Source organism: Phymastichus coffea, unplaced genomic scaffold (assembly GCF_024137745.1).
Source record: "Phymastichus coffea isolate CEN01 unplaced genomic scaffold, Cenicafe_Pcof_1.1 PCOF00057, whole genome shotgun sequence".
Taxonomy (NCBI): domain Eukaryota; kingdom Metazoa; phylum Arthropoda; class Insecta; order Hymenoptera; family Eulophidae; genus Phymastichus; species Phymastichus coffea.
The window spans coordinates 250131-275174 of NW_026706868.1; the positions used below are offsets into that span (position 1 = coordinate 250131).

The window sequence follows — 25044 nt, forward strand, 5'->3', positions numbered from 1 at the left end:
GGGGGTTGCTTTCTTTCTCACTCTCTCTCTCTCTTTCTCTCAGTGATTGTCCATGGTAGACGACACCCCTCGAGCAGTCGATGCTGGAAGCTCGCGTGTTGTTCGCGTGCTTTTCATACTATCGTGCCGCACCCCAATACCACAGAAGACGATAAACTCGCGTGTGATTTGTTTATGCAGGCGTAGCCTGTCGACGGAGAGACATGTCAAAGAAAAGAGATCAGCGAAGCAAACAGAAGTAAAAGCGTGTGCGCGAAGATGAGGCGAGTAGTGCTACGATAGAATTTTCTTAAAGAGAGTGCGTGTTTTGTGCGAGATAAAAAATGAGGTCGGCACTCCTCTGCATTGCTCTACTGCCGCCACTGCTGCTGCTGCTGCTGCTGCTGCTGCTGCTCGGTAATTGTTGCGTGGGATGCTGTTCTTCTTTTATTTTTATTTCGTTGTACTTTATTGATTTTGTACCCCGCAGATACATCACCTTTTTATGGGGTATAACGTCGTTTGGTTTTTTGGCTCACACGATGTATGTCTGATATAGCGTGAATGAAAAATTCAGCAAGGGATGAGATTTTTTTTCTCACGCTGCTTTTTTTTAGTCGCAAAAGCTTCTGGAGAACTGATCATTTCTTTCAGAGCAAGAAAAGATTTGGTTGGAAAGCCAGATTTTTCAGTTAGCTTAACAAATAAATTTTGAATATAGATATAGAAGATAAATAAAAGTTGAATTAAACGCCATGTCTCACAAGTAAAACTCTATGAAAATAAAGATACAAATCACCGAACGTAAACAAAGAAACTTTTACACAAATGCAAATGAATAAAAAAGAAGATGATTCATCGCAATAAAAAGTTTTATCAAAAGCAATTGGTCACACGCAGGCGAAATAGAACGCGTGCACAGATCCGTGCGCGTTCTCGTTTCGCCAAAACTACTAAATATCGATTAGTCCTAGCACAGCACTGCAATAACTGCACGCAGAGAGATGATTTATGCGTCTGTGCGCGCCAAATACTGAAGTTTCATCCTTTACTCCTTTTTCCCTTCGGTTCAATGATTTTCATCAGCAATGCCTCGTCAAGGAAGTTTGTTTTGCGGTTGAGTAATCTAAAGTATGTTATATCAATCAATCTGTACGTAGGTTTAAATAAGCCTTTTAATTCCAATGTCTTATTAGAGATATGTTTGTTGTTTATCTATTTATCTACTATTAAGATACTTGATAACTGGAATCATTTAAAATGTTGTCAATGGCGTAAAAAATGCAAGCCGTTTCTGGGTAAATCGAGTCATTCGTTAAAAAAGTTGAAGTAATTCTCGGTAATATTAAATCAATTTCAATCTCTAGTGGTCGTCGGATGTTGAATTAAAACTTTCTATATTCTCTCTTTTTCTGTCTACCTCGGCGCATACTCACAGAAATCAAGACTCACACACAAGGCTAAAATTGGATTGAAAACTAATCCAAACTCGCGGTAGCCTCGGACATAGCCGCGCGCTCTCGACAAAATGTAATTTATCCAATTTTGAGGAGAGAGGGAAAAAAGCCTATTCTACTCACGCAAATTTACGATCAAGATTCAATGATTTCTTCCCATACTCGCGGAAAACTTTTCGATTGGATACATGTCTCACATAGGGTTGATCGGCAAGCTGCAACGCTATGTACGTTCACGTGGAAACTACACACACTTGTAATTCTTATTTTATTTTTTAGATGAGCGCCTGAAATTATTCAATAGTTTTTTTGTTTCATTTTGTGGGAGTATTCTTCTTTTTTTATCGAAAAAAGAGAGCTTATAGGTTGAAGAGAAACGGAAATTTAATTTTCCCCAAGTTCAATGGAAAATCTTTTATTGCCATTAAACAGTTTATTAGATCGGATATTAGATCTATCGCATTGATATTTGTATTATAGCTAGAAAGTAACTTGCTGGTCTAAAGTCAAGGGCTGTTGTATATGATATTTTTGTCATGGAATGAGCTTCGTTTCATGTCAATTTCAGCGTGAAAATTGAAACGCTGTGCTGGCAAAAATAAACACAAATATTTGAAGAGCTTACAAAATTTACGCGTCAAAAGTTACGAAGGTAAATAAAACTGACCTATCTTTTTACAATCAATGTGACGCCCACCTACGTATTATTTTATCTATTGAAATATCCAAACTTTAACAGTTTAATAATCCATCTATCAAACATCTCATTATACAATTTCAACAGCTGAAGAATCCAAAAATACTTGCATCTCTTAAATAACCGATTTATTTTCCAATACCGTATTTAATGGCATCGCAAAGAAGCTGCTGTTTTGAAGCAAAGAAACTTGTAAATAATGATAGAAAGCATACAGCAAAGAAAATGCAACAGCAAAGCAAGTGAAAATGGAAACTGGACATGAAATGCAAATAGAGCTCAATGCGCGTTTGGTGATTGATTACAGAGCAGATCAATACGTATATAGATATGTATTATGCTCGTTGAACTACCCGCGGACTCGCACTCACACCCTTATATGTACATACGTTTGTGCCGCTCTTGGCCTAATATCGATTGGTCGGTAAAGCGCAAGCGTGCTGGCCTGCTGAATGAAAGCTCTTAACGCCTCCGCAGCTTCCTCGCGTCACATACTTTGCGCAATCCGCACAGGGGGTGAGGGTTAGAAATTCTATGTACGCATAGTTTGACTTGTCATTCATGACTATAAATCATTTATTTATTTATTTATTTTCGTTAGCTGCAATCTCTCCGCGAGAAAAGACATTTGTATTTTTTCTTGCGCTATCTTTTTTTGCATTTTCAATGAATGAACACTGCGGGGATGAATCAAGTCGAAACATTTGTGCGCAAAGTTTGTTTTTGTCGCATGTACGCGCGCGCGCGAGAGAGAGAGAGAGAGAGAGAGACAGATACGACCGACCTATATTTGTTGTTTTCCATCTAGAATGCACTGATGATTCTTGGAGGCCAGATAGAGTAAATTGACTGTAAAGTCAAAATTTTACCACGCGAATTTGTGAATTCTTTTATTTTTTCGAAAGGACTTGCTGAATATTGAAATGAATTTGATTCTTTTTTTTGTTATTTCTAATTATGGGTTTATAGTTCCAACCACTATAGTTTTTTGAGCGTGGATTGGACCAGATATCGTGTAGATGAATATATCAAGCGATTGACTTTTCAATTATTAATGGCTTCTCTCGAGAGAACAGGTTTATTTAAAATTGCGTTTTCTATGGAAATTGAGCTGTATGAATAAAAATCCAATTTATTTTTATTGAAAAAAAAAATTTTTTTATTAAAATATTCTTTGAGTTCTAATTGAAAAAATCTTTGAGAAAATAAATGCTGTAAAAATTAGTTATAAATTCAACAGTGTCATAAAAGTAATTATCTAGAAATGAGAAAAAAAATCAGACAAATTATCACGATGCTACGTCGAAGATCTCAATCTGTATTATATAAAAAATAAAAAATTATAATCTAAAACTTTTTCCCCTTCACAGACTAATCAAACTAAAACTAGCAAAGTTAATTGGCTAATTTCTCTTAGAGCCGCAAAACACCCAATGAATATTCTACGATCTTTGCGTATACGGCGTATGTTTTAAATAATCAATTACGGTAACAGATGGAAGTGATGCACAAACGGAGTCGACAATGCAATCGTCACCGTCAAATAGGGGCGCAGCGAGACAGATGTACGGCAGTGGTAGTCTTCGTCATGCCGCTCTTACTGCTAGCACCACTGAAACGCCCCCAAGACTCTCTGAATATCCGGTCAAAGGCTTTGACTATTCCAATGGCCAACAACGCGGTAAGAGCGCCTTTTTTTAAAAAATCCGCACTACAAAGATACGTAGACGTGACGTAAGTAAAACTAAGAGCTGAACAACTGCTTTCGATCTAATATAAGTTGCAACGAGGTTTTGTCTGAAATACGGGAAATTGTTTGATTGAGAGTCAACAAATATTCGTAATATCCGCGGGACTCCTTCATTGAAAAGAGTCTCCATTAGAAGCTCGGTAACGCGCGGACTACATCGACAATATACGATATTCGAAATGGAATGAGAACAGTATAATTGGACTGCTCCCTCTGAGACCACGGATAATTTTAATCCACTGAATAATTCATTGCCAACTGTCGACAATCTAAAGATATCACTCGGGCACTAAGAAGCTTTGCATGATCATTTTAGGCTATGAGTCTGCGGGTGGTTTTGGTTACAACGGTGGCTACGGTAACCATGGAGGACAGAAATTACCTTCGTTACCGCCCGACTTCTATGGCGAAGATCCAATACCAACGCGCCATCCCGAAGATACAAGCGATGTCGCGAGATCTCGATACTCAGGACCGTCCAATAATGGCTGGAGAGGACAAGCAGGATGGAGTAGGCAGAACGGCAACGCCAACGATAAAAGCGTCTATGGTGAATTTGATCATGGTAAGTGCATTTTACATTACTCACAAATTGCAGCGCAAGCGATAAACGAAAATTGCTCCCGTTTAATGTAAACTAAGCGCCTCGACTTACTGCTCGTACATCGTGTAAAGTCACGAGAGCGTCGAAACGATAAAGCGGAACTGCCGCGTGAAAAGTGCTATTAAAACTTAGCGTGTGCCAGAGAGAGGCGCGTCGAGTTCATAACGCTCCCCCGTGTAAGCGCGTATGATTTAGTCGCGGCTGTGTGTACATGCGTGCGATATCTCTGCAAATAAACCGCGCAGGTGCAATCGTATGAAACTTTTCACTGTATTTACTGCGCAGTGAGCGCAGCGCATCGTGCGTAACTCGAATTCATTCTAACTTGGACGACAATATTACCGGACATTTCTTATGAAAGAGCGTTACGTGATCGGTGCAGTTTGTAGGATTTGCTGATGCGCGAAAGGAAGGTTATGAATGGACAAAAATAACAATCGCCAATGACAAATAAAAATATTTACGATCCAAAATCGCATGTGTATAATTGAACGCGCCAAGCTTTCCCAAACGACGGAATAAAGAGGTACGAACTGACGCACAGGCTACGACGATCGCTCGCGAACGCGTAGCGACCTGGACTACTTGGAATACGGCCACGGCGTAGGCCAAAACGGCGACGCAAATGGTAAATTGGACAAGGATGTACGCAAAGGACTCGTTCAAGAGTTCGAGGACGAGGGCAAAGTGTTGCAACCGTGCACTTGCGCTTACCAGCAATTTCTTTGCACCAGCACGTGCACGTGCATCGCCATTGACAATCGCTGCGATGGAACTGTGAGTTCTTTTTCGTCGTCTCTTATGCTTTTCTCGTGAAACTATGGGCGGATGCGGATATTAAATTGGGTCACGTTCGAGTAATATATTTTTCCTGGATTATTAATTCATTTACAAGTAGCGAATGAGCTTCTAAAGTACATTTCACGTGGATTATTATATTTCAACACGTGGAAATGTGAAGACCAAGTTAACTGAGCTTTTACGAATATCATATTACTTTTTGGAGTATGAAAATTATTTTTTTGGAAAATGGTATTTTTCTTTAGTGCTTTATTGAAAATACTCGGAGATTATACATTTCTTGGAAAATAAATCATATAAAAGCTTACATCGCGATATCTTTTCATGAAATATACATATTCAATATATTTTCCAGTAATTAAATTCATAGGAAAGCTTTTCAGGAAAAGAAGTATTTTTGACAATTTCAAAAAGGATTCCTATTTATATTTTTATATCGCACGCATTATGTATTACTTGGTTCTAGATTTGACTACTAACGAATTTATATAGTAAACCTAATTGTAATTTTAATTTTCTTATGTACTTTTTTCGGATCCAGCGTTCATTCGATGGCAAATATTATATGCCATATCAATCGAAAAACACTAAAAAGAAAATTTTTTGTAACGTATAAGTAGTAAAGAGTCGAATTGGCTAGACGCGATAACTATATTAAAATACATTCTCGACGGCATAAGTTGCCGTTGAATTGCAATTGAAGCCGAACGCTTGGTGTCTGTAAACAGATGGATTGTGAAAACGCGGACGACGAGCTGCACTGCGAAGGCTTCGAGGGTCATCACTTCAACGAGACGTGCCAGGGTAAGAGGTCAGTTCGTTGTCCGACTTCCGGCAAGTGCATTGCCAAAGAGTGGCTGTGTGACGGTGACAATGACTGTGGTGACTTTTCCGACGAGTCTCATTGTGGTAAGATCATCATAATCTAGATAAAAGTTGCATGCATTTCCAATGTTTTATAAGTTTAAAATAGTCTTGATAACCATAAACTGCACGAACGACCAGAATCCTCGAGTAGTTACAAAGTTTTAAAGGCCCGAAAGTAATATTTAAACTCTCAGAACTTGATAGAGTCGAGCTACCGAATAGCTTTAGCTACCTATCTAGTCCAAAGCTTTTGCACCTAATTCTCTGAAGTTTCTATGTCTTCACTAGCCAACTACGTTCAAAGCGAATTCTTGGAAATACCTGATGAGTTTTAATATATTCTAACCAAGTTTTCTGAGAAGTTGCTTGAACATTTGAAAATTATCTGGCATTAGAGAAAATTATCTAGAATGAGATTTCCAAGAACTTGATGTACGTCGTTTGATCGAATGTTACAATACAGGACCTCAGAAGAATTGCACGGAAAAGGAGTTCGAGTGCAGAAACGGATTGTGTCTACCGCAAAATTGGATTTGCGACGGTGAGAATGATTGCAAGGACTACTCGGACGAAGAAAATTGTTCCAAGAAAAAGTAAGTAATCTGTTTTTAGTCACTTCGCCAGTTTTTGACAAGTTGTATGCTGTGCGCTATTAAATCTGAAGCTACATTCTCGGTATTTGTCGTTTTCTCAAAACTCATTTTTATGTCCTCTCACACGTGTATACTATTCCGAGATTTTGTGTCATTCAGTTTGTCGATGTAAACTTCAAAATAGTATTATAGATCATAGATTCGACGGAAAAGAGAGATCTATCTTTCACTTCTATGCTTTTGAAATTGTTTTACTATCAAATATAAGGCTTTTTCTCGGAAATATATTATGCTAAAAGCTTGTGCAAATCTAATCGATATTAAGTTGATACTAATATGTAAGACTGGTAAAATTCTTTTAATATATGAGTGAAAATGGTCGTCTTCGAGATCCTTTTAAAATGTTATGTAGGTTTTTGCTTTGGATTTATCTGGCTATACTCATTTAACCAATTATACATTATTATCAATTTATCGTGTACATCCGAGTTTTTTTGACATTCTCGAGTAAGATAGTTATAGCAAGAACCTGAAGTAGGATAAGACATGTAGTAATATCATGGCAATAATTACTTTATAATAAACACATTTAGACTTGTACTCGATTTAACTAATTATTTCAACAACGCTTTTTACAAAAGATAAATGACTTATTCGATTACACACTATGATTTTTTGTAGTGATTCAGATTGGATTTCCTTTCTTCTGTTAATAATATCATTTGAAGAAGATAATTAAACAGTAAGAATGAAGTGTTAATTCAATTTTCATAAAAATGGAAATTAATGCATTTCTACCGGGAAGCCACTGATTTATGACTTTAAAAAATCTTTTGGTTGATTTCAAAATATAAATCGATTTTATCAGATAGCGAATAGTTTAACAGGTTTGTAGCAGCATTATAACATCCATATACATAATTATTACTCAGCCACTGGGCGATCAAGCAAAAGTACAATTTCATTCCCCCCGATTATCTAAATCAAGTACAGGCCAAGATAAAGAAAACAATTACAAAGAGTATCTGTTTTATATAATCCATCTTCAATTTTCCTTTAGACGTACGCATATTGAAATCTTACAAGTCGATAAAACAATTGTTGACAGTCTTCTCTCACTCACTCAAAGATGGACAAGAGGAGAAGAAATATATTTGTATAATTTTGGTGGGCTTGAGGCGTAGCTTCGCCCACGCAAGGTCTTTCGTCTCTCTCTCTCTCTGTTTTCACGCGTGGGTGGCTAAGAAGCAGCCTTATTTAGATTTTGTCAAAACTTACGTAAGATACAATGGTTCAGCAAGCCAAATGATGATATCGATGTGTATCATAAGTGAGTTTCTAAAATTCAATAGTAGGATCGTATTTTAGATTGATTTTCAAGAAACTTTGATATAAAATTACAAAAATTTATTTAAACTGCTAAAAGCTAATCATGAACATAAATTTGTCGAACAAAAACGGCAGCTTCATTTCAAACGAAAATTCAACAAAAACTTAAATGTAAAAGGTAGACTGCACGTACATCATTATTTTGAAAAGAACCAGAGCTAAAGAAAAAGTACCATTGAAAAAACAAGCTCAACTCTATTTTCAGAGTTTCAGTTCGAAGGTAAATCTGAGAAATCTCGAAATGAAGAGAGTTGAGCTTGCAAAAAAAAGCATCGTAATTGTCAACGACACACGTGGAAAGACTTCACGTGTCTTGGTATTGTCAGCCTATATAGATGATAGAGGCAATAAAAGGGCGTACGTTTCACAGTTCAACATTGCTTGTTGTAGCCGTCGTTAAGTTTATTTTGTATGCAGTAAGCAAGTTCGCTTATTAACGACGCTCGAGCTTCTAGATTAAGTTTTGATGATGAATGTAAGTTCGCATACAGGACGAATGGAAATACTTACGTGGGTTACTGGTAACTTTTTCGGTGAAAATAGTCTTTCCCACAGGGATTCGTCAGTTTTATCTATTTCATTCAACAGATATTCCTTGGCGTTATACGAAAAATTTGTCTGATAGACTCTGCGCTCTTTTATTTTTCAAAGATTTTCATTACAAGTAGGGAATCAAATTAAAGCATTAGAAGAAAATTCGCTCGGGGTCCTTTGTTTTGCCGCAGTTTCTATTGTAATCGCGCAATATTTGTAGCTCAATAATCGAACAATCATCCTGTTCATTAAAAATGACGGTTATTCCGAAAATTGCGTTTGTTTTTCATTGCATTTACAAATTTTATCTTCAACCAAATCATCGAAATCGGTAACTGTCGAGCATATATAATGCAAGGAATAATAAGAAAGTGAAAAAGGAAGAAAATGATCAGCAACGTTGAAGCGCGCCATGGTGCTGAGAGATCCAGGCCGCGGAGGTGGGTTGCCGGGGCAACCCGTATACGAGCTCCTATCGACCACCTGCCAAGCGGAGACAGCTTCCGCACGCGCAACCACCCTCCTCCTTTTGGATCAATTGTCGATGTCCTATTGTTTTCATTTTCTCTCGCTCTCGCGAATTATCGTAAGATTTCTTGCTTGCACGGCAGATTCCCATCGTTTCGTTGTATAATGTACGTTAAAATGCAATTGTTTCGCAAGTTTTGTTTATAAGCTTGTAAAAGGGAAGCTTTTCTTTAATTATCGGAAATTCAATTTGAGCGTTAGCCATTGCTATGCTTTAACAAGAAATGAATGACAATACCAACACGTTTTATTCCAATCGACTCAAATCCTTTTCGGACACATACGTTTAGGATCAATCATCGAAGACGTACAAACTTCACATCCACGATACATCATTCAAACTATATTCTCGTGAATACATTCGTCAATCTAGTAATCGCATTATATATAAATAGTTCAACTCATCATTTCCATTTTCATTTTTTCGCATAGACACGCCCTATATATTATATCAACATGGTCGTAATGGTAATAAGGCGGAGGGAAAGAGAGATTCGTTGCTTTTCTCCTTGACGAAAGTTCAAAAATAACCAGCTTTTAACGTGTTTATTCGCGAGATTGGTTTGTAAAAAAATGAGTACTTGTTTTATGAATATACTTTTTGATTCTTTACTCATCCATCCAGCTACGTACTTGAAAAAAGCTCTGTGCTCGGAAAATTTGTTAATAGGTGCGCCATTGAATGGATTTATTTGTAGCTTGTTAGCTTGACTGTTCTATGCATTATGTATTGTTATTTGCATCATCCTACGTACAAGAAATTGAGTTAAATTTTTAGCAATCGGTGTTTATTTGAAAAATTAAAATGAACGTCATTCAAAAATAAAAACTTCCTATTTGATTTATGCATCACATGAAAATAAAATACATTTTTATTTCTTCACCGCATAAATTTAGTATACCATTTTCCTCTTCATCCATCATTAAACTTCGTATTTCGCAAAGTGAAGCTCGATTTCACTTCATTTCCCGCAAAGTCGGTGTAAGTTACATACAGAATAAAAGTAACTTCAAAAGAACTAATTATAACTATAATAAAAAGAGAAAAAGTGAAAGACTTTCAGGATCGATGACAAGTGCACAAGAAGGTTATAATGAGATGGTTAATTGTGAACAGAAAACGTGGCCAACGAACCTTAAATTCGGTTATATGATGCGTGCTATACGGTATCCATCTTCCGGGTCCCCTCTATTAATATATAGCTTGTTACTGAATTTCGGAAGTTGCTGTATATATACAGCATAAAGTACCAGTCATTATATTTGTTGATCTGAGGTGAATGATTAAATCGTATGATCGGACCGGAAAATTTTTTATTTGATAGCATAGAGTGATTCCTGATTTTGTGACCTAATAATAGTTTTTTAAGCAATTTTTTCTTTTGTTTTTGAGAATATATAGCGTGAGAACATATTTCTCACGAAATGTTATTAAATAAAACTCACTCACTTGTGAAACGTCAGAGAGATAAGAAGCACGATATACGAGATATAACCTAAATAAACCTGAAAAAACCGAGGGAGGCTTGCATTAGTCGAGGTCATAACTACATACACGCCTCCTATAGGATCTTGCGCTAGAGCTTATCACGATTGACCTAGTCACAATCGATTTCCCATGATTTTCTACGAGCTCGTATGTACAAGAGAGACCGTAAAAATTGACGATGCTGCAGGCCTCGTTAACGCTTAATGAACTACACAAGTATACGATTTTTATTTCTTGCAGTTTTTCTCTCATCGAAATAAAGTTATTTCTTTTTTCGCTCCGCCGATGCGGATTAGTTTGCGTGAAAGATTAATGCATTTAACGAGTTTTTCTCTAGAAATGTACTGAATCAAAGTCATAATTTGCTCGACGATTCTTTCCGAGAATTTATCTCGTTAGCTCTCGCTTGTTAACTAATCCTCGTCGCGCGCCACTCGACTAATTAAACGCTCACACAAATTTCAAAAGAGCATTGTATGTACAAATCAAAAGATCGTGTGGCTCAGCTGCCGTTGGAGTTTAATTCTGGTGAATTTCCCCGCAACTGTTAGCTTTTCAGCGTTTCATCTGTGACGGGAGGGTGCGCAACGATACGGGTCGCTCTTTGTCGTCAGCAAGCTGCGAAGTCTTATATTTCTCACTGCAGGGGGCAGTCTTTGTAGAAAACGCTTCCAGGCAAAATATCATTTTTTTTAATTTCGAGAAACTATGTAATAATGTTCTACCGTGTTAGATTTTTTACTGTTTTTATTTTGGCATTTTTTTCTCTGTAATGTATATTCATGAAAACGAATTCGTACGTGTGTCCCATTCGAATACGTTTTTTGTTTATTGGTGGAATGTAGACATTAATACCGAAAAGTAATATACGTGCGTTACAAGTACTGTACGTATATTTGAAAAATATTGAACACCATGGAAATTTATTGGACGCTAAATAAAAGTTTTACAATACTATTTGCTCTCTATTAAATAAAAGCATATCAAAACTGCATTTTTCGTATAAAAGTGTCTCCGATATTTGTAGAGCCACTAAAAAAAAAGTTACTCTAGCTACATTAATTCAAATTTTTATTGAGATAGAAGCTCGTAACATTGTAACTTATATTTAAAAGTTGAAAGATTTATGGAAGAAATTTTTACACGAAATATGTCCAATTGTCAAAAAACATATATACGCACCAATCCGAGATAAATCAGTCCGAATGGAGTCACTATCAATATAAAAGCTTAAAAGCAATTACATGCATATATAATTATGTTTTCTACATAATTATATATGCATGTAATTTCCACTTACGTTTTCTACAACGCGACCTGCGATGCACACAACCAACGAACAGAATATGTCCAGGGTAAAATGAAAATATCACTTCTAACGAACCCCTCGACCTCTCATTCAAGAGTACATATGTGCAACCCCTGTTATGTACAATACAGGCGATGCGTCAAAACAAAAGCTTAACATCCGATCCCCCAGCTTTTCCCGTGACCGACATCTGCGAGCGCAGTATAATCGTTAGGGTGAAACTTTATACTTCTTTTTCCACATGTGACGTACACTGGTATTCGTTGATTTACATGCCTATTGGATTATTTCTTCTTTATCGTCTTATACAATGACGAACGACACTTTTTCTACTGCAACGACTATAAATCTTATAAGGATAGAGTGTGTTATCGATGATATATGTAGAGGCTGCAGAGATTTCATATTCTTTAAAATTGGTCGTCAGTTTTAGAATACAGACTTTTATTGTATTCCAACAAAATATGAATATTTTTACGTTTTGTACTTTCAGAGTATGCTTTGATACTGACTTTGTATGCCTCGATGGAACTTGCATATTCGATTTCTTGAGATGCGATGGTCGGAGGGATTGCGCTGATGGTAGCGACGAGATGAAATGCGGTAATTATAAACTTCCGTCGAACTCATACTAACTTTAACTTGAATTATGTCTTTATTGGTGTAGACGGTGTGCAAGTCCAGTGCAACGAGCATCAATTTCAATGTGCATATCCAACTTGTATATCCATGCAGTACCGATGCGACGGAGACGACGATTGCGGCGATGGTAGCGACGAAGTGGATTGTCCAGCTAGTAAAGAATCAACTTGTAGCACGAATGAATACAGGTAAGGATTGCATTTTAGCTACAACGCTGAGCATCTCATTGAGTTCCTTAATTTTTTTACTATGTCACTTATAGATGCGGCGATGGCGCTTGCATAAGTAAAAAGTATGTATGCGATCATGAGATAGACTGTAAGGACGGCGAAGATGAGAAAAATTGCTCATCCGCGACTGTGAAAAGTTGCGACGTTAAGGAAGAGTACGCTTGCTTAACTGGTACTTGCATACCTGTAAGTATCTCTTTTTGCTTCTAAAACTATTGGTAAATTTTCTATCATAAAGATTTTACTGTAACAAAAGTACTGTTTTCCGTAATTAATGCATTAGTATATCATTCTAATGGAAAGGCCATTAATTACTTCGACTTAAGCCGCCCTTGATAAAATTCTAATTAAATTTGACGGCGTTGAGATACTTAGCCATCAATTTACAAAGCACTATTAAACTCATTAACACCGTTATTTTTAGTCAGCCTTATCTGCGTTTAATTATAAACATTTTATAATGCTTTTCAGCGCACATGGACCTGCGACGGAGTGCCAGATTGTTCAAATGGCGAGGACGAGCAAGGTTGCCACACAAATTGCGAGCTCACTCAATACATGTGTAGACAGCCGGCGAATGTCAATAACGACACGCGTGGTCCTGGTACAGTGTATCCAGCTCACTGGCCTATGAACGCACGTGGATATCAACCCGATTGTATTAGTCGCAAACACGTTTGCGATGGCGAGATCGACTGTCCCGAAAAAGATGGTAAAGGAAAACACTTACTTCGATTATTTCTTTGATCTATGCTCACACTTTATTTGTTTTTACACAGACGAAGAGAATTGTTCGAAAAAAATACAATGCACAGAGACGGATAAATGCGCTCAGTACTGCGTGATGACTAGTGAAAATCAGAAAGCTTGCTCTTGTGATTTTGGGTATATTCTCGCGAAGGATAATATTACGTGCGAGGACATCAACGAGTGTGAATTCAAGAAAGTAAGTTTCTAGTTGAAAAATTGTCTTATTGTGTAACAGATAGTTAATGTTTCATTTTTAATTGCTCAAGGATCAGGTATGCAGTCAAATATGCACAAATACGAAAGGTTCTTTCGTTTGCAGTTGTGGAAAAGGATATACACTTCGACCGGATGGTCGTTCATGTAAAGCTATAGGTGCAAATCCCACTTTACTTCTTGCCAACAGAGTTGATATCCGGCAGGTAAACATATCGTTTTGTAAAACATTATTTAGCTGATATTAATTCGATTGAAACTCGTAACACTTCAGGTGAGCATAAGCGGGCCGAAGTACTCACCGATTCTCAAAGGATTACAAAATGCTATCGCTCTAGATTATCATTATAAAAAAGGTCTTATCTTCTGGTCGGACGTTTCGATGGATGTTATTCGACAAGTTTACGTTAACGGAACTGGCATAGAAGGTATGTATATATGTATATTCTAATTACAAATTATTTAATTCTAGCTCTAGATTAACCTTATTATAACTCCTAATAGATTTAGTACGTTGGGGTTTGGAAAGTCCTGGAGGCATTGCAATCGATTGGGTGCATGATCTACTATTTTGGACAGATTCGGGAACAAGAAGAGTCGAGGTCATGACTTTGAATACGCGCGTGCGTCATGTGCTTGTCTCCAGTGATTTGGACAAACCTCGAGCTATTGCTGTTCACCCACATTATGGATTTGTTTATTGGACTGATTGGGGTGAGATACTTTTTCTTATTTTTCTTTCATTAATAGTATACTTATTGCATAAATATAACTTTTCCTTTTGTATATTAGGTCCTAACCCCAAAATCGAACGAGCTGACATGGACGGTTCCAATCGCAAAGCTTTAATAACTGAATCTCTTCATTGGCCAAATGGTTTGACCATTGACTACACGACAGATCGAATTTTCTGGATAGACGCGAAACATCGGGTGATTGAATCGGCACATATCCAAGGCACCGATCGCAAGAAAGTTGTGTCTCGTGGCTTACATCATCCGTTCGCGATAACTGTATTCGAAGATTCAGTATTCTGGACAGACTGGCACTTCCGTAGTATCGCTTTGGCGAACAAGAACAATGGACGAGATTATAAAAAGATTCATTCGGGTTTACATTTCCCGATGGATTTACGAAGTTATCATCCTCAAAGACAACCCGTATATGACAATCACTGTGGGCAAGATAATGGAAAGTGCTCGCACATGTGTTTACCAAATAGCATGGGTTACAGTTGCGTTTGTCCTGTTGGTTCGAAGATCAAACACGATGGGAAAACTTGCACGAGCAGTTCGGATAATTTACTGTTGTTTGCGAGGAAAAAAGATTTGAGATTGGTCAGCCTTGATCAATCAGTAAAGGCTTTCGATGTCGTTATTCCAGTTGATAACGTTCAGAGTGCCATTGCGTTAACTTGGAACTCTGATGATGAAACTATCTTTTGGACTGATGTCGAGACTAATACTATTTCAAAAGCTAAGCTTGATGGTACTAATCAGCAAGCTATTATATCGCACAATCTCGGTAAGAATTGTATTTTGAAATAAACAAAATCAACTTAATCTTTATGATTATGTACAATATGGTGAAATTGAATTACAGTTACTCCAGCTGGAGTTGCCATGGATTGGATAACGAAAAAGCTTTATTGGACAGATGCTGGTACAAATCGTATTGAATGCTCGAACCTCGATGGAACAATGAGAACTTTGATAATTTACGAAGGCCTTGATAAACCTAGAGATATTGCTCTTAATCCAACGAGTGAGTTTCACGAATAATGATATTATAAAGTTGGAATTCAACGATAATGTAACATCTTTTGTCTTTTCGTAGCTGGCCACATGTACTGGAGTGACTGGGGCGACCGAGCAATAATCGAAGTTGCAGGTATGGATGGTACCGATAGACGAACTATCGTGGGTTCGGACTTGAAATGGCCAAATGGTTTGGCTATCGACTTCGAAAGTAAAAAGTTGTATTGGGCTGACGGCGGTACAAGTAAAATCGAATCTTCCGAATTTGACGGTCAGAAAAGGACAACTATCGTCTCAGCTCGTGAGTGTATATATATGTGTTTGTGTGTGTGTGTGCGTACACACATACACACACATATAAATATATAATTCGATTGTTTATAGCCAATTTGAAACACCCTTTCGGTCTCGACGTCCATAAGAACAAACTTTACTGGACAGATTGGGATACATTAGGTATTCATAGAGCTGACAAAGTCACTGGTAAAAACGTGACAACAGTTCGCGCGGACATGAGCCTTCTCATGGACGTGCGAATTTTCCATCACGATCGACCTACCGCTGACAATCCTTGTGCTCATGGAAATGGTGGCTGTTCGCATTTGTGTTTATTGTCGCCTAATGTCAAAAGATATAGATGTGCTTGTCCAACGGGACTTTTGATGAACGTAAATATTGAAATTTCTTTTATATGATATGCCAAAAAAAATATTTTATCGATGTAATTAATTTACTCTTCAGCCGGATGGTAAAACATGCCCGGAAACTCCAAGCAGATTCCTTCTAATGTCTCATCGTGTCGACGTTCGTGTACTTTCATTAGACACAAATTACTCTGCAGATACGGTCATGCCCTTCGGTCACATGAAAAACGTCAGTGGAGCAGACGTTGATCTACAAACCGGTTTCATCTATTGGACTGATCCTGGGCAATCTTTTACTAAAGTCATCAAGAGAATATCCTATAAAGGCAAATCTGAGGAAACCATCATTGACTGTTGTATTGATACCATTGATAGTTTGGTTATAGATTCCGTTGGTAGAAAGGTTAGTTTGATCGAAATTTTTCCATTAAAAAACTTTTCTCATAAATAAGTTGCTTACCTGAACTTTATTTTCAGCTTTATTGGACGGACGCAAGTCTGAATAGTATAGAAGTAAGTGAACTCGATGGTACAAACCGCAAGGTGCTAGTTTGGTCAGGACTTGATAACCCTCGAGCCATATCCTTACATTACCCAGCTGGTTTACTTTTCTGGTCGGACTGGGGACATAACGCAAGAATTGAACGTGCCGACATGGATGGTGGGCATCGTCAAGCTGTCGTAACCGAGGGTCTCACATGGCCAAATGGTTTATCGGTCGATCAGTTTGCTGACAGAATCTATTGGAATGACGCCAAGAGAAAGGTGATCGAGAGTTCGGATCTACTTGGGCAAAATCGTAAAGTAATCGTTGAAAAAGTGGAACATCCATATGGTTTGGCAGTGGTTGGAGATTTTGTTTACTGGAGTGACTGGCATGAGAAAGCGGTGCTGAGAGCGAAGAAACTCGATGGCAAAGCCAGAAAACTTGTTATTGGAAACCTTGAAGGGATTATGGATATACGACTTGTTGATGTGAGTAATGGAATATTTAAAGACAGTTAACTTTTACTAAAAGTTATTGAATATCCTGTAGAAAAAGCAAGTTCGTCCAGACAACGCCTGCGAAAACAACAACGGCGGTTGTTCTCATCTTTGTCTACGCAACCCAAGTGGTTACAGTTGTGCCTGTCCAACAGGAATTGTTATTAATGAAGACAAACGCACATGCAATTCCACGCCGACGAATTTCTTATTGTTGGCGACGAAAAAGACGTTAGTAAGGATGTCATTGGATACTCAGGAGATGTGGGAGGTACCTCTGCCATTTAAACAGACGCACAACGCTTTTTCTGTCGATTTCCATTGGGAAAAACAGCTTATTTTCTACATTGACGTTGATGCTAAAGTTATAAGGTATATGTATTATTTAAGAAAATAACCAAATATTTCTACAGCGTCAATTAACATTTCTTGTATAGAAGTATAAACATGCGTGACTTCACGGACGTCCGAGTGATGTTGCGTGGCCAAAATACTTCGACTCCCTTTCGTTTGGCAGTCGACTGGTTAGCGGATAATATTTACTGGACAGACATGAAGCATCGGGTTATTGAAGTTGCACGATTAGATGGTAGTTGTCGTAAAAGGATAGTTGAAAATTTGAGAGAACCACGTTCGCTTGCACTCTTTCCACGTGAAGGATACGTTTATTGGGCTGAGTGGGGAGATCATCCGAGAATCGAAAGAGCCAATTTGGATGGTAGTAATAAAAAGAGTATCATATCGACGGATCTGAGCTTACCGAATGGACTGTCGATTGATTATGGAGCAAGAAAACTTTACTGGGCTGACGCGTTGAAGGATAGGATTGAAGTAGCTGATCTGCATGGCAGATATCGGATTGCCTTAGTTCCTGAAGCTATCAATGCATTTGGTTTGACTCAGGTGATTATTTTAGAAACGGCTTAATGATTAATATTTAATAATAAAAATTATAAGAATAATTCAACTTTTTTTTAGTATGGAAACAACATTTATTGGGGCGACTGGTTCAAAGAGATGATCGAACGCGCGGATAAGCGAACCGGTAAAAATCGTAGTAAAATTCGAACAGCACTTGATGGTACAACGGATATCAGAGCTGTTTCGGCTGATAGACAAACCGGGTGGACGCCTTGTGTTATGGACAACGGTGGCTGTACTCACTTGTGCTTTTTCATTAAAAAGAGCTACCATTGCGGGTGTCCTGATCAGCCCGATAACAAACCTTGTTCGACTCGTAAGTGAAGTTGAATCTTGGAATATAATTTGAGAAGTAAAATTAGTAAATTATAATAATTATTTATCCATTAGTGCCAATCAGACAGATGCCGCTACGTAAACCCGGCACGGAAAATGACTCAAGTTACGACGACATCGACGATGAAGATATTCCTCCAACTCCAAAAACAAATCGTGGTCGTGATGGTAAATACGACAAATCGGGTGGTCAAGAAGACTCTTTCAGCTTGCACTCGATGATCACGACGACGGTTGTTTTACTGGCTATCACAGTTGTTATAATTGCCGTCACCATCTATATGCAATGTCCGAGGAAAAACAAACGCGAAAAATATCCATACAACACTCGACGTAATGTTTTAACATTCTCGAATCCGAACTACAATGCCTCAGCTGCTGGCGCGACTGGTAGTACCGATCTCACGACACCGACTAATCAGCAGTCTTCGGATAAGAAGGGATTCATTTGGAAGAGACTTAAATACGATAAGTCACAGGTATGTTATGGAGTATAAGGTTTATTCTTTGTTGTTCAAAATTTTGCTTCTAAAGTGTTCGATTCAATCTTCTTTCTTTTTTAATGCAATTTTATTGTTTTAATAGAGATGTTGTTGAATCAAACGCTAATACCTAGTTTTGATTTTATTCTAGTTAGCATTTTCTAAAATTATTTTTTGACACTTTACTGTAGGAATAGGTGTTGTTGAACTGAGATAACTTTAAATCAGTTTTTTAGAAAATTTGAAGAAAAGCCTTAAATAAAAAGATTTTTTTATTTTTCTTATAAAAGATTTTGATAAAAGAAACATAGTCACCTAGGTGTACAGTACACTTTTTTACTCACTTTTACAGTTTTTTTTTCTTTTACGATTACTAGTCTCTTTTGAAAGTATTTATAGAGCATTGAAAAACACGAGTCTTTTTACAACATACATTTGTTTTTCTTTTTTTTTTTTTTTTTCAAAAATGCCACTTCAACTAGTATTTTTCAGTAGCCTATTTCAGCATGAAAAGCTCCTCTGGGACTCAAAACTCGATGCTTTATCTTTTATTTACTTTTGAGTAGCATTAAATCATATTATTGATACAAATAAAGAGAGAACAAATTTTTATGGCTTTTGTGTGCAATGTTTACATATTTTCAAGTTTGAACAAAACACGAATGTACTGTTCAAGCTTACTATGCGTTTATGCTTTCGTTCGAGTTAGGCTCAATAAACAAGTTGACAAAAAAATTAATTTACAGAACAAAAAAAAACAGTTGAAAATTGTGTGTTGCATGGCTGTTGTTCGTTATAACTCAATCTGTATATGCATACGCAGACTCAAAAAATATTTCAAATGAAAGGACAGAAAAAACAGATGTTTTAACGGTACCTTATCATCTGCTGAAGATGCGATGCAATCAGAATTCCTACATCCTTAACAATCATACCACACATTACAACACTGATACTTTAGACATTTTTCGTGAAATTGGTAGTAATATGAAAATATCGAAATTATGGATACTTAATTGTCCAAAGCATATGCATGTACAGATCGTGTGCGAGTGTTACTATCAATTTGGTCGTCAATAAAGCGTCATATTATCTAGCAATTAAATATGAGACCAAATGAAAAACCAAAAAATCTAATAGCGAATCGTGTTCTTTCTGTTCTGTTTGGTTTCGTTCGCAACTCCACGCACTACTACGACACACATCACACAATCCACCAACCTTTGCACCACTACCACCACCAAAAAAACCTTGCAAAACTACACGAAAAAAAACGCGGTTGATCGAGTGCAGCGAAGCAAGGCCAAGCCCAGCACGAGCAACGCCGAGAATCATGAGGTTGAAGACGGAGTATCGAAGATCGAATGCCCGATCAAGCTGCAGCATCTGCCACTGCACTTCATCCAGATGAATGAGACGGAGACCACTTAGTATCTACTCTCAGCGCCGCCAACACCTCAACATCGTTCATCCTAGTGCCGTTTGATTTAAACAAGTTTTTATGTGTGCGTGCTGCGTGTATTTTATTTAACACGAATGTCTGCGTGCGCGCGCCTGTGTGTTGCACGATAAAAGAGCACGACGCATGGTTGTGCCAATTAACTTTTTTCTTATTCGTTTCTTTTCGTTTTGTGATATATATGGATCTGCCGATATTTTTATACAAGAAATGAGGCTGATAGATCGAGGAAATTAATCGTTGATTGATTCGGTAAGCTCGTGTAAACTTAACATCAAAAGTAAATCTCACAACAAACGGGAAAATGTATTTTCGACAGTGAGAAAACCATATAACATTACACATTTATAACCATGCACTGCCGATTATTTGCCAGGATAACTGCGTTTGCAAGCAATGGATCGAAGCAATTTTCACGTGATCTGGCAAATTTGAGACGCGAATTACTTTTTCATTTCTCTTTGGCTAAAGTTTGGGTGACTGTCATGTGCACTTGGAGGGGGAGGGGAAAGGGGCGGGAAAGATAATATATTTTTAACAGAGAAAAGACTGATGTCGATTTGTGCACTTTTGTCGTGTAGCCGAAAATTAAGAAACTTTGAACTGTATGCGAGGTCTAAAAGTTAACTCTAAAGAACAATTGCGACTATTGATTAATTATAAAAATATATGTTGTTCGACAATATCGTGAGTTTCGCAGAAATTGAAGTTTAGAGAATAAAAGACTTTTGGTTTTTAGAAACGAACTACAGAAAATTTGCGTAGGCAATTTTCCCAAGATTTAAAAACAAAAAAATGTAATAAAAAGTACAATCAAGTATAAATGTACAGATATAAAACCATTGAATTTGTAATTGAAAAGAGAAATATATAGATGACGAATGAGACTGTGTTAGAATTGCTAGAGTAATTTGATCGGCCTGTCTATTCTGAATGAAAAACGAAAATCTCATGTACGATTCCTAATCCGCAAGTTCGACTTTGTGTGTGGGCACTCGAGCGAAAGCAGAAAAAAAAACGCAAAACTATGATGAGTTGTATAGGAAACGAATGTGAAAATGATATATAAATATAGGAGCGAGTGTACGAGGACAACGGACAGCCATCGAGTCCGGAAGTGGTGTCACTGATTCCACCGACGGGCAGTTGCACCCCGGGTAGCAGCAGAGCGGCATCGATAACACGACTCGACTCATCGCCACCGGCTGTCACGAGGGTTAGCTTACAAAGGACACTCGAGCCTACTATCGCCAAAGCTCGACCTCTCGTCTGAGGACGCGCTGCTGCTGCTGCTGCTGCTCCTGCTCCTATTACCGAACGAATCTGCCTGATGCACATGTGAGCGAGTTACTGGTGTACATGCATACACAACTCATTATTATTCAAGACTGTGGCTGTGCGACGCTGTTTGTGTACATATTTATATTAACGTTTTCTCCTATGATTATTACACTCGTTCGTGTTCATTTTATAGCTTTGCTTTGTTTTTCGTCATCATCTGCTTGCACCCGCACAGGAGTAAATACATACGAGAAACTATTTTTCAAATCACGCATATAAAGGCTTTTATCATCGTATATTTTTTTAAAAGCGAACTTTGTATTTTTCAAAGATTCCACTTGTGTGAGGGTGAATTAATCGAAGAATTAAAATACGCGAATTCTTATTGGATAAACAACTGATCTTCGCAAAAGTGATTAATCATCAATTTTATTATTAATAATTATAGCTGCGTCGGTTATAGGAGTTAATAAAGTATTTACAAATATATATGACTATCATTAGCGACGCTAAGGGAACGATGTTTCTGTTTTTAAACATTAAATACATTTTAGATATACAAAATAAAAATTTCGTCCGGAATTATGGAAGATTTTATCTATAATTATTCAATTTAGTTAATAGAAACTATCGTGCGAGAATCGGTGTAGCAGAGTAACTATTTTGCCACAAAAAAATATAAAATAACATTAATAAGCAAGTATATATACCATGAATTCGTCGATGTAGAAATAAAGTATATATAAAAGTATTTATAACGTAAATCAGTAATTTTAATATGAATGTTCAAAATGATAATTATTCAAAATTTAAATATAAAATATCTGTTTGTTTGAAAACATACCATTTCAGAATGTCTCATAATAATAGCCAATATTATCATACTCATTTTAGTAAAATATTGTCGAACAAAAGGCGCACGTAACAATTTTATACGAAATCATCCCCTTAAATAATCCAACACAGTATTTCAGTTTATTCATCCAATGTAATAAAATTATATTGATTATTTTAATTGGTATCTTTGTGAAACTAATATCTATCAATCAGTTCTGAAAACATATTATTCCAGTGTGACATTATATAAACTTGTAAGTGATAAAATTTTAACTGTGTCTATATTTGTTTAGCCGTTCTAGCTGGACTAGAATGTTTGTTGAATATGGATTGTGGCAAGCGGCAAAAATATTACCAACGTTTGCAATTGAGACATTCAGACGAACATTAATAACTTGCGATGGATAGATATAATTTGACATTTTTCTGAGGCGATGACTTTTATATTTTTTTACACGTCAATCGCGCAAGTATTTTCTACGTTCCAAAGAAAAAATTGATGAAGAAATGGTTTATCGATATCAAAAAATTAAAATTAGATACAATTGGATATTATATCGCGCATATACGTCATTCATGGTTTAGATAGAAAATATTCAGCTTATTATTCGATGTTTTATTAAATATTAAACTTTCTGGTATCGATGGATTTTAGCGTCATTGAGGCTCATTGAAAGAAACAATGAAAAATATTTATGAAAAGTCAACAAGTTTTTGCCTGTCATCGCACACCCGTGATATAGTTAACTATTAACTGGTTTCTCTATGGACATTTAATTACGTGTTGAAAAAAATTGTTGTGTTACGTCGTACGACGTACAATAAAACGTACCTTAAAACGAATAAATGAAAATTACGATTGATTAACAAAGATAGTGAAATAGAATGACTTTTATTCAAAATATCTCGTCCATAAATAAATAATAATAAACAATTACATAACAAAAAAGACTAACGTTCGTCTCGGTTGTATATCGATAACACTTTTGAATGTTATTCTTCAAAATTATAATTTTGGCATATGTAAATGTTAGCAATATAAAGAACAATTAGAAGAGGATGTTTTAATAATCTGGTATTAAATGTCCATTTTTAATACGACGTTCTAAATATATAAAGTCCATATGGCTGTGTCAACAAATTCGTTTCATTTGGAAAAACAATCGTACGTTAAGAAAGAATAAAGATTTATAAAAGAAAACCACTTCAACATCAACGAGTCAATATTCAATCGAGATGTTAAGTATCTTCATGAAAAAGTCTAAAGAATAAACTGTAAATTGGCTTTCAGAACGGTTCGATGTAAAACAACTCACCAACAGAAAAAGCAAAACTAAAATTTACACGACGTAAACTAAACTAACGAGTACATGGTAACCGGTTCCTGATGAATGTCGTTGCTTCTCGTTGGAACAGGCGTTTATTTACAATAAACGGACACTTGTTACGAACATAGCTTTTCATTATACTACATCTGCATGAATAAATATATCTTTGCTCAATTATAAACATATATATGAATACGATTACAATAATTGAGTTTCATTTAATACAATAGTAGTAAAAGAAACTATTATTCTTTTACGTACATTAGTATTTCGGATCTGAAAAAGTATGCATAAGTGGATCAAGATATTCCTCTTTATTACATATTAACATAATAGCATTAAACATGTTGTATTCATAGATTTTAAACTTATTTAATTCAATAACTATACTCAGTTTTGAATCAATTATAATCATTCAAAAATGCTCAAAATTATAAAAAATATAAAAAAGAGCTAGACTCACATGAGAAGACAAGAATACAAAATGTTTGAATTTTTACGTCACAGATAATTCAAAAGATTACTCTTACGTGTCTTGAAAAATATTTTCAGCAGGAATAAAAGAATAATTTTCAATTTAATTGGAAAAATTGTTAAAAAGAAATAACTTTCGAGATGAACCTGACAATGAGGATAAAAAAATATACATTAAAAAAATATACATTATATGCTGTTACGTTTACGAAGTTGACTATTTTGTAAGCGAATTGCATCGTATTATTATATACCAGTGCCAAAAAAGTAAAAGTTGCGAACACTAAAGATTACGTTGAAATTTCTATATATGAAGTAATTTTCACGTGACAATGTGTGATGTACAGATTATTATTATTATAATTATTATGATTATTATTAAACGTTATGACGTACAGGTAGTAGGTGGCGATGATATGATTATTATTATAATTATTGCTATTATTATTATTTTAAAGATACAACAGATGCAAGTACGATAAATAATAATTTTACTGAAAAAAAGAATGATTTTAAACTATTGTAATATTTGTATAGGAGCTGCGATATAATGTAATTTTAGATGATTGTTTAATATATTTGTGCATCGTGTAGATAAAACATTGTCTACGTGATCTTAAAATAAAACGATATTTACGTCGTGAAAAAATATGCTTTGTATGATTTTGCCTGTTTTATTTTTTCCCAGCTCTAGCACCATTTATGCGAA

At 36.3% G+C, this 25044-nt stretch overlaps 1 protein-coding gene across 2 annotated transcripts; it reads left to right on the forward strand.

Moving 5' to 3' along the window:
• Positions 1 to 18: 18 nt before the first annotated feature.
• Positions 19 to 25010, forward strand: LOC131666232 (low-density lipoprotein receptor-related protein 4-like). 2 transcript variants are annotated; one of them, XM_058938715.1, is made up of 25 exons: positions 19 to 396; positions 3629 to 3814; positions 4200 to 4448; positions 5032 to 5264; positions 6017 to 6197; positions 6619 to 6748; positions 12491 to 12600; positions 12665 to 12827; positions 12902 to 13055; positions 13341 to 13581; positions 13649 to 13815; positions 13886 to 14038; positions 14107 to 14260; positions 14337 to 14546; positions 14625 to 15356; positions 15435 to 15596; positions 15669 to 15890; positions 15974 to 16257; positions 16331 to 16636; positions 16711 to 17208; positions 17270 to 17589; positions 17658 to 18120; positions 18196 to 18454; positions 18529 to 18953; positions 21491 to 25010. In XM_058938715.1, exons 1-25 carry the CDS (start codon positions 324 to 326, stop codon positions 21686 to 21688), a joined length of 6273 nt encoding a protein of 2090 aa, XP_058794698.1. In that variant the 5' UTR covers positions 19 to 323; the 3' UTR covers positions 21689 to 25010. The 2 variants fall into 2 exon arrangements, with proteins under 2 accessions (XP_058794698.1, XP_058794697.1); XM_058938714.1 differs by having other exon boundaries at positions 17655 to 18120; positions 21491 to 25009.
• The last annotated feature ends 34 nt before the right edge of the window (positions 25011 to 25044 follow it).

Coding starts and splice junctions, on each gene's coding strand:
- LOC131666232 (XM_058938714.1), top strand. CDS start 324: ATGAGGTCGGCACTCCTCTGCATTGCTCTACTGCCGCCACTGCTGCTG. Junction 5,265..6,016: donor ACAATCGCTGCGATGGAACT/GTGAGTTCTTTT, acceptor GTCTGTAAACAG/ATGGATTGTGAAAACGCGGA. Junction 14,261..14,336: donor TAACGGAACTGGCATAGAAG/GTATGTATATAT, acceptor AACTCCTAATAG/ATTTAGTACGTTGGGGTTTG.